The 9,874-nt window shown below is 41.6% G+C and overlaps 1 protein-coding gene across 2 annotated transcripts in view; it reads right to left on the bottom strand.

Annotated features, from left to right (window-relative positions):
- Positions 1 to 379: 379 nt before the first annotated feature.
- LOC142097862 (ferroportin-like) overlaps positions 380 to 9,874 on the bottom strand; it is a 118,948-nt gene continuing 109,453 nt past the window's right edge. Inside the window, exons 8-9 of one of the 2 annotated variants that reach the window (XM_075180079.1) lie at positions 6,638 to 7,006; positions 380 to 483 (exon numbers count right to left, since the gene is read on the bottom strand). In XM_075180079.1, the coding sequence (XP_075036180.1) occupies positions 6,639 to 7,006 (368 nt within the window). In that variant the 3' untranslated portion in view covers positions 380 to 483; position 6,638. Of the gene's footprint in view, positions 484 to 6,637; positions 7,007 to 7,795; positions 7,900 to 9,874 lie in introns of those variants that run through there. The other variant, XM_075180081.1, reaches the window with a different exon arrangement.

Here is a 9,874-nt window from a genome sequence, read left to right as displayed (position 1 = left end):
TGCCTGTTGAAGGTAAAGGAAAAACACCAATATTAGGTCACATCTAACTTTAATGCATGTACTTCATTTCTGCCTTGGTGCACATGAAGGTGGCCACTTTAATCTTGTAAGACTCAACACAGCACTCTCTGTAATTAGTGGCTTGTTGGTTTAAGCTATATCTTGGTTTTGCAGTGTAGTTTGCGGTGGTTTGGTCTTCAAAGTACCCAAAAAACCATTAGCTTTTATAAATGTGGATTGCCTGCCGTGGCCTAGGCAGACACACAAATCTTCATCACAATTCCATAGGTTTATTACCGCAATATTGTATGCAGCACCCACACTTTAGATTAATATTAAATGTTATTTATCAGAAGACTATAGATACTTACATTTTTTCAACTGGCTACGTCACGATAGGCACTTCCGACAACTCCAAAGGCAAGTGCTGTGGGCCCTTATCCCTGCCAGCACCTAGATAGTGTGGCATGTTGGGGAAACAGCCTGTGGTTACAAAGGAAAGACATTAATTGTTGTCCAAATGTGGCATTATCTTCAGTCTAATGCCTACAAATTAGTAGAGATGCTCGGGCTCGGTTCCCCGAGACCCGAACACACCGGAACTTAGCATATCCAAGTACCATGCTGAGTCGGCTCGGTGCTTTCGCGCTTTTTCGGAATTGAAAACGAGCCAAAATGTCATTGTTACATCGTTGGATCTCGGGAGTATTGAAATCTATAAAAACCACCTTCCACTGTGATCTAGCGCCATTTCACAGAGGGACACAGAAGGGGTAGCACAGTCTGTAGAGCAGCAGGGCAGCAACATAGATAGAATAGAAAGAGGAGGGGGTAGCAGTGTTCAACAAAGTCTACAGTGACATTCAGGAGAGCTCCATTGTCAATTGTCATTGCTGAAATACAAATCCTAGTGCTGGCAGGCTTGGTGTAATTCTGCAGTCACATTCTACTGTGTTATATAGGTAACACACAAAGAGGACAGCTCCATTTCTCCATTGCTAATTCTCATTTCTGAAATACAAAAACTCGGCTTGGCAGGCTTTTCTTCAGAATTTGCAGTCAAAGTGTACGGTGTTATCAAAATGGATTCACAGGAGTACATAAAAGAGCAGGAGCACCAAGCAGCTGCTGGCACCAGTCATGATGATAGTAATCCCTCTACGTCATCTAGTAAAGCCTATGTAAAAATGCATAGTGTTTTTAAGTCTGGGGAAACAAAAATTTAAAAAAACACCTTTTACCTTGGTCAAGAAAAAAACAACCTGTAATTCAAGCAAAGTTATCTGCAGAAAAAAAAAATGCCAACATGTCATTCTACACATGCAGTAGCAAAGAAAGAATGAGGCCTTCTCCTTTCTCTATGAGTGCAAGTTCGGCAACTGTCACTGAGGAATCTTCTTGTAAGGTCAGTCGTGACCAAGCAAGACCTTGTCATTTGGACTCCAAAAGTGGTGTCCAAATACTTTTACGTGTAAAAGCCGAGCCGGAAGAAAACAGTAAGGCATTAGAGGAAAAAACATGTTCAGATTTAGAAATGACACAAATCCCTGAGGAGATTCTATCCACGAGTGTTATGTGTAATCGTGACCATTCTGTTAGTGTACCCATAAAGAAGGCCCTTTTCAGCATTTCTGCAGATGTGTGCCTGAACAGCACAAGTGTAGCCGGTGATACATCAATTGAGGATGCCAATTTGGAATTAGAAGAGGATGAGGGGAATATTTGTGTAGCCGACGAGGGCGCTAATGAGGATGTTGATGAGGATAATGTTGTTTGTGTAAGGCCTGCACTGGTGGAAGCAGTTCTGGCACGTGATAAGAAGAAGACCATTGTCATGCCTGGGTATAAGACCAAAAAATTCACTTCTTATGTGTGGAATTATTTTGACTCAAATCCTGACAGTTGCCTAGCCATTTGTAGAGGATGTAAAGCCACAGTCAGTTCAGGCAGGGACCTTAACCATCTAGGTAGCTCATCCATGTTACGCCATTTGAAGAGAGTTCATGGCAAGCTGTTAGGAAAATCAGAAACTTATGCTAAAAAAACAACAACAAGCAGTCATCAGCTAGGACTCTTCCACCTACAACCCGACGCCTGCAATCTACACCCACAACACTGTCCTCATCAATATCTTCAGTAACTATCGGAGTTAGTCCTGCTTCCAAGTTGCTAAGGCTAGATGACTCCCCCACTATCATGGATTCCTCAGAAGAATTCTTGAGCGTTAGTCCCACTGCTGCTGCTGCTGGGGATGAATCTTCATCCCAGAAGCAGACCAAGAAGAAGATTACTAGTATCTTACAACAATTGACTGTTAAGCAATCCTTTGCAAGAGGAAGAAAGCATGAAAGCTGTCACCCAGTCGCAAAGCGGTTCACAGACGTCATGGCGACTATGCTAGTATTAGATCTGCGTCTAATATCCACTATTAATGCAGCTGGTTTTAGACAGTTACTTGAGGTCTTGTGTCCCCGTTACCAAATTCCATCACAACACCATTTCAGTAGAAAAGCTATTCCTCACCTCTACCAGAAGGTTCGTAAAAATGTAATTATTGGGCTACAAAATTCCATTCTACCCACTGTACAAATAACCTCATATATGTGGACAAGCGGAACTGGGCAAACTAAAGATTATATGACTGACAGCCCACTGGGTTGGTGATTTGCCTTCACCAGCAGGAACAGCAGCAGCATGCACCCAAATACGTCACATTTGTCAGAGGCAAGCTACTCTGTGTATCACCAGCTTCACTAAGAGGCATACAGCTGACAATCTGCTACAAAAACTAAGGGATGTCATTGCAACATGGCTTATCCCACTTGGAATCTCCTCAGGATATGTAATTTCTGATAATGCCACCAATATTGTGGGAGCATTACAGTTGGGTGAATTCCATCACATTCCCTGTTTTGCTCACACAATAAACTTGGTGGTACTGAGCTTTTTAAAAAAATGACAAGGACGTGCAGGAGATGTCTGTGGCCCGTAGAATATCTGGGCATATCCGTCATTTGGCAACAGCGTGTAGGAGACTGCAGCAGCTGCAAGAGAAATTTAATTTGCCCTGCCACCAAAGCAAGAGCTGGTGACAAGGTGGAATTCCATCCTGTATATGCTTCTGCGGATGGTGGAACAGCGAAAAGCCATCCACGCTTACTCCACAAGCCATGATATTGGGAAAGGAGGGGGAATGTATTTTAGTCAAGCGCAGTGGAGAATACTTTCCTGTTGTGCAAGGTGCTGAAACCATTTGAAGTAGTAACCTGTGAAATGAGTTCAGACACTGCTAGCTTGAGTCAAGTGATTCCCTAATTAGACTTTTGGAAAAGCAGCTTGAGAAACTGAAGGAGATTAAACAAAGCAATTACGCCAAGTATGTCAGACTTGTAGATCAAGTACTTTATTCGCTTCGCCAGGATCCAAGAGATATCAAAATCTTGAAATCGGATCACTACATTTTGGCGACTGTGCTCGATGCTTGGTTTAAGAGCTTTGTCTTCTCTTTGTTTCCAACTGACCCAGATCTGAAGAGATGCAAGGAGCTCATGGTGAACAAGAGGACAGCTCAAGTGTTACGTGCCAGGACATTGTCTTCTTCTTCAGATTCTCACTCAACTGCTGCTAGGAAAAAACGTAGCTTTCCCAAGAGACCCAGATATGATGCAGATGACTCAGCACCAAATTCTGACATCTGGTCTGGTCTAAAAGAATTGACCAAAAACCGTGACACCTCTGCCGTAACTCCACCTTATCCTACTATCAGCATCTAAAGGATGGTGGAGGATTATTTTCACGACAGCATAGAAATAGACACATACAGTCTCTTTACATAGTAGGAGAAAAAAAAAGGGAATTTGAAGACCCATGTACCAACTCGCTTTGCACTGCCTAAGCTGCCCACCCCTCCAGTGTGTGCTCGGTAAGAGTTTTCAGCACAGCCAGCAACCTTGTCAGTGATCGGCATAGGAGACCACTTCTTCAAAATGTGGAAAAGATGATGTTCATAAAAATGAACTTCAAGTTCCACGAAGAAGGCCTTTCCCACAAATTACATCAAAATACTGAGACTTCTGTAATGGTGGATTCCAGCTTTAACATAGTAACATAGTTGATGAGGTTGAAAAAAAAAAAAAAAAGATACCAGTCCATCAAGTTTAGCCTATTTTGGATCTCCTACGATCCTGCACTTATATTTGAAATTAATCCAGAGTAAAGAACCGCCAATCTGTTTCAATTGTGAAAATCCCCCCAGACTCAATATTGCAGTCCTATTTTTACCCTATATCCACTACTATCCTTCATTTTAATTAACGGTCGTATCCCTGGATACACCTTTCCGCTAAAAATATGTCTAACCCTTTCTTAAACATATCTATTGAATCTGCCATCACAACCTTCCCTGGCAATGAATTCCATATCTTGACTGCCCTCACTGTAAAGAACCCCTTCCTTTGCTGGTTGTGAAATTTCCTCTCCTCTAACCTTAGGGGATGACCACATGTCCTGTGTATGGTCCTTGGGGTAAAAAGTTCCCATTAAAAGCTCTCTGTATTGACCCCGAATGTATTTGCACATAGTAATCATATCTGCCCTTAGACGCCTCTTTTCTAAAGTAAACATGCCTAAACTGGCTAACCTTTCCTCATAACTTAATGACTCCATACCCTTTATCAATTTTGTCGCCCTTCTCTGAACCCTTTCTAGTTCCAAATTATCATTTTTATAGAGTGGTGCCCAGAACTGTACTGCATATTCAAGATGAGGTCTTGCCAACGATTTATACAGTGGCAAAATTATACTGTCTTCCCTTGCATCTATGCCCCTTTTTATGCATGCCAATACTTTGTTTGCCCTTGCAGCTGCTGCTTGACATTGAGCACTATTGCTAAGTCTACTGTCTACGAGCACTCCCAAATCCTTTTCCATTATAGATTCTCCTAAATTAATTCTATTTAATTTATAGATTGCGCTCTTGTTTTTGATCCCTGAATGCATAACCTTACATTTGTCTGTGTTAAACCTCATATTCCATTTGGCCGCTCAATCCTCCAGTTTATTTAAGTCCCTCTGTAGAGAAGCTACATCTTGCTCTGATTTTATTACCTTACAGAGTTTAGTGTCATCTGCAAAAATAGAAACTTTACTCTCTAAACCATCACCAAGGTCATTAATAAATATATTAAAAAAGAGTGGCCCCAGCACGGAACCTCGAGGTACTCCACTTAAGACTTTTGACCAATTAGAAAATGTTCCATTTATCACAACTCTCTGTTCCCTATTCTCTAACCAGTTTTCGATCCAAGTACAAATTTTGATTCCTAGACCCAGTTCCCTTATTTTGTAAACCAACCTCTTGTGTGGCACTGTATCAAAGGCCTTTGCAAAATATAAGTAGACCACATCTACTGTCCTGCCCTGGTCTAAGTTCCCACTAACTTCCTCGTAGAAAATGATGAATTAATAATGTGTGAGGATGATGTACACACTGATGAGGGTTAGGATGAGGCTGACGATGATGACAACAGCATCTTTCCACAGTAGAGTAACAGCACTGTTACCTTAGGTGCCTTAAGGCCATTGTTGCCTTGTTTTGTGGGGGCCCAAACAAGCACTTCAGCCACAAGTAGTGGCACTTTTGTGTCTGAAGTGCTTGGTTTGTTAAAGTGTGCATGTCCATTCTAAGATACAACATAAGGGTGGGTGGGAGGGCCCAAGGTCAATTCCATCTGGCACAACTTTTCTTTTCTGCCACTGCAGTTCCAAGCACAAGGTCAATTCCATCTTGCACAACTTTTCTTTTCTGCCACTGCTGTGTGCCTAGATGTGCTTGGAACTGCCGTGTGTTTGAGTCATTGCTCTGTCACTTAGCATCCAGCCAGGTCGCTGCAGTATTTGTCCGAAAGTGTATGAAATAATAATATTGTGACCTGTGAGGTGGTCAAAATTGACTGGAAATAACTTGAAATTAGTGTTATGGAGGTTAATAATAATGTAGGAACAAAAAAAAGAGCAAAATTAGGTGATTTTAGCATATTTTAGTAATTTTTCTAAAAAAAACAGATCCAAAACCAAAACCAGTTCACAGGGGTCAGTGAGCATCTCTACATATTAAATGAGATACTTTAGATTCCTTGATGAACACTGTTAAGCTCGGTTTTTACTAAAAATTTTAGGCAATAATATTTGAAAGGTAATTGCCATTGCCTTACCAAACCATTATGCCATTTAATGAATGATATTAGTCAAACAGAATATGGGTTATGTTAGGACAGTTGAAAACGAAGTCAGAAATTCGACACTTAAGGATGTTGATTTTAGCACATTATCCAGTAGTTTTTGACAGCAAAACATTTTGGCTGTTGGAGGACAAATGTTTGTCCTAAAAAATACACAAATTTAAGGCGAATTCCTAAAGCATTTTCAAGTACACTTAGAGGTCAGCATAGTTTTTCAAAGCATGGCAAATGGAACCAATTTCATTAGGACAACATCACATGTATGTTGGTCAACCCATTTCTTTGTTTCTATTGTAAGTTGGCATATATTTTACGTTGTATCATTATTCAAATCATATAGCATTGGTGTATTTGACATTTGACCTTTAAAGCAAACAATACTACTAAATGTGAATTACCTCAAAAATATGAATCAAGGACATACTGCTTGAAGTTGGCCCACTGGTCTGAGTCCTGCGGTGTGGCTTCAGGCTCCCCTACCTCGTCCATCCCAGCAACCTCGTTAAACACCCCTGGAGCCCCACTCTGGATTGGCATAATAGTGAAACACCACACACAGAGCCATGATGTCCATACTTTAGTTGGCCCATACATCAGTGCTCCACCAGACCGGTCAAGGCATCTTAACCGTGCCATTAGGAGGCCAAAGGCCCTTTCAATTATCAATCTGGTGGCTGTATAAGCCGAGTTATATGCAACAGCACGCTCTGTGTGTGGGTTCAACATGGGAGTGAGGAGCCAAGGGCATAAGGGATAAGTGTTGTCTCCTATGTAGGATGAGAGAAAAGACATAAGAAACAAACATTAATACACTTTAACACAAACAAATGACCACCCTCCAAATGCTATCATTCACAAGTATGTCCAGTACATAATAGCAAAGGCAAATTGACAGCTAAGTGAGGATTATTAACTGAAACAAACGAAACATTGTAAACTAAACACATTTTGGGAAAAAAAAAACACAGGAGGCTGAATTACTTTTACAAAGTTTCTTCTACGTTCTTTGGAAGGGATGCCATGTCCTATATCTATCTTACATGTAGTGAATACTGAAAAACTAACCACCTCTTTAGCAATTTAAGCAAAACAAATATAAAGTAACAATTTGAAAAAACACATTTCAAAGCAACTTGACTTGCATATGGCCTTGTAAAGTTTACTAAGGTGTGGAGTATAATTGCCACTTTCAAAACATCATGTAACCTTCATCATCATCATTTATATAGCGCCACTAATTCCGCAGCGCTGTACAGAGAACTCACTCACATCAGTCCCTGCCCCATTGGGGCTTACAGTCTAAATTCCCTAACACACACACACACACTAGGGTCAATTTGTTAGGAGATGTTATGTCTGTTTATGAAAGCTGGCTACATTACCAGGAGTATTTGTAAATGTGGACATTTAAAAAAAATCCACAGTTTTGTAACAACTATAAAGAACGGGCACATGCACTATATGACACAATGTAGAAACATAACATCTAAGGACAAGGATCACATTCAGAATACAGTAACTTTGAAGTAGATTATTAGAGGCCCACACGTGGCCTGAAGACACGCTCCCCAGGAAGGTGATGTTGTACTAGTTGCTGGTTTGGACGTTATGGAGGATCAGCCTCTTTGAGAACCAGACTCAGATCCAACTCCAGGATCGCCTGTATGTGTAACAAAAGCCTGAGTTTACAAACCAACAAAAACATTAGGTGAGGCCTTTAGAGCTTGCCATTTTCACTGTAGACTCCAAACTTGAAACTTATACTTACAAAAAAAAATCACAATATATCTTCTATTTTGGGTTTGGCAAGTACAGTCAGTAATTATTGGGGGAAAAAAAATTGCATCAATACTCAAGCTCTAGTAAATGAGCAAAGACACCACAACAGGGACCACCTCACCAGACAGATACATAAATAGCAAACCAACAGACATGAGTGGGTGCCACTGTATAATAACCACACACAAATAACACCAAAGCACCTTACTCCCAAATAATTTTCTGAACTTTCTCTCATATAATCTGTCAAGGAGGGGGAGCAGGTAACAAATATAGCCAAAAGGGGACACAAAATTAAACAAACTATAAATAATTCTGTCAAGATGCAGTCCCTATTCAACGTGACAATACACAGCACAAGAAGGTCAACCACATAAAATATTTTTATAAACTTTACTCCTACCATCAAAAATCAAATCTATACAATCAAATGTAATCCCCCTACTTCACAAATTAGAGAACCTTATAGTTAAATTAGCATAGGTGTATTAAACAATAAAACACTTCGCTATTTTAGCTCTTAAAACATACTTTCATTAGTGAAAGATACTGCTCAAAATACCTCTAAACTGCACTTTTCCATCTGTGTTACTCACCCAAATCCACTGACTTCCCAAACAAACACCAGTGCAGCAAATGAAAGTTTAAAGGGAAGCCTAAATTATGAACTATACAGGTGCATATGCTGAGACGCTGCTCAGATGACAACAGACACAGGTGAGTTTAGAGAGCTAGTGTGTTTGTTTTTGGATGGCTAAGGTACTGGCAGACCCATTCCAGCTGTCGAAATGGATGGTTAGGGTACTCCTAACCCCATTCCGGCAGCCGGAAGGGATGGAATTTCAGTCATGTATAATAATAATAATATTAATAATAATAATAGGACTTGTTTAATAATAATAGAATTGATTGTTTTTTTGTGGTTTTTTTTGGTACTTAGTTTTTTTTTAGCTTTCATCTCTGGCTATTTCATATGTCTTTGCAATCAAGTTGTTTCGAACAGCTGCTTTTCTGTTTTGAAAATTGTGTGCGGCTACAACATGCAATTTATCCATATTCCACAAAATGTAGCCAGAATCAAACTCATGAACTGTTACGAGCCGCGGCGGTGCCCAGCCGCCGTGACTCACTCACCTGCGTCCCGGCTGTCGCTATGGCGACCGGGACATCACTTCCGGCCCTGACCCGGCCGTTGCCGGGGCAACGAGAAGACGCTTCGGCGCTGCGTCCCGGCAATGAGAGGAAGCCGGGCGCAGCGCTCACCATATGTTCTAGCCTGTGGGCTAATTAATGTAGCCTATTAATTATGCTGGGGGCTGTGTCTAATTCAGAGCTAGGCTCTGATTGGTGGCCACTGGTATTTAAGGCAATGAGGTCTGCTGCCTCATTGCCGGTTATAGCTTCTGTGTTCCAGTCTGCTGACCTGCTAGTTCCTGTCCTGTATCCTGATATCTCTATTTGACTCCCCGTGTATGACCCTTGGCTTTGATTTGGACCTTGCTCGTGTTTCCTGTGACCCTGATCTTTGGCCTGTTTACCCGTTCTGCTATTTGCCTGTGACCCCTGACCTCAGCTTGTTCATCGATACCGTTGTCTGCTGCCGGCCCTTGACCTCTGCGTGGACCTGACTCCTCTTGCCTGGGTTCTCCCCAGCTGGTACGCACTTCACGACCCTCTGTCAGTCTGCGGCCCAGTCTGTCCCCACCATCAGGGGCTCCAGTGAACACCTGACTGGCAGAGTAGATTCCGGGTTGTGTTGTGCCGGCTGGAGGGGTTCCTAACATTATAACCGGCCCACTCACGGAGACGAGGTTGGAATGGATGCAAGTGGAGCCTCACCGTCTCCGGCACAAGCC

This window comes from Mixophyes fleayi, chromosome 7 (genome assembly GCF_038048845.1).
Source record: "Mixophyes fleayi isolate aMixFle1 chromosome 7, aMixFle1.hap1, whole genome shotgun sequence".
NCBI lineage: Eukaryota > Metazoa > Chordata > Amphibia > Anura > Limnodynastidae > Mixophyes > Mixophyes fleayi.
The sequence above is the reverse complement of the archived record's forward strand: the minus strand, read 5'-3'. Positions and strand labels throughout refer to the sequence as shown.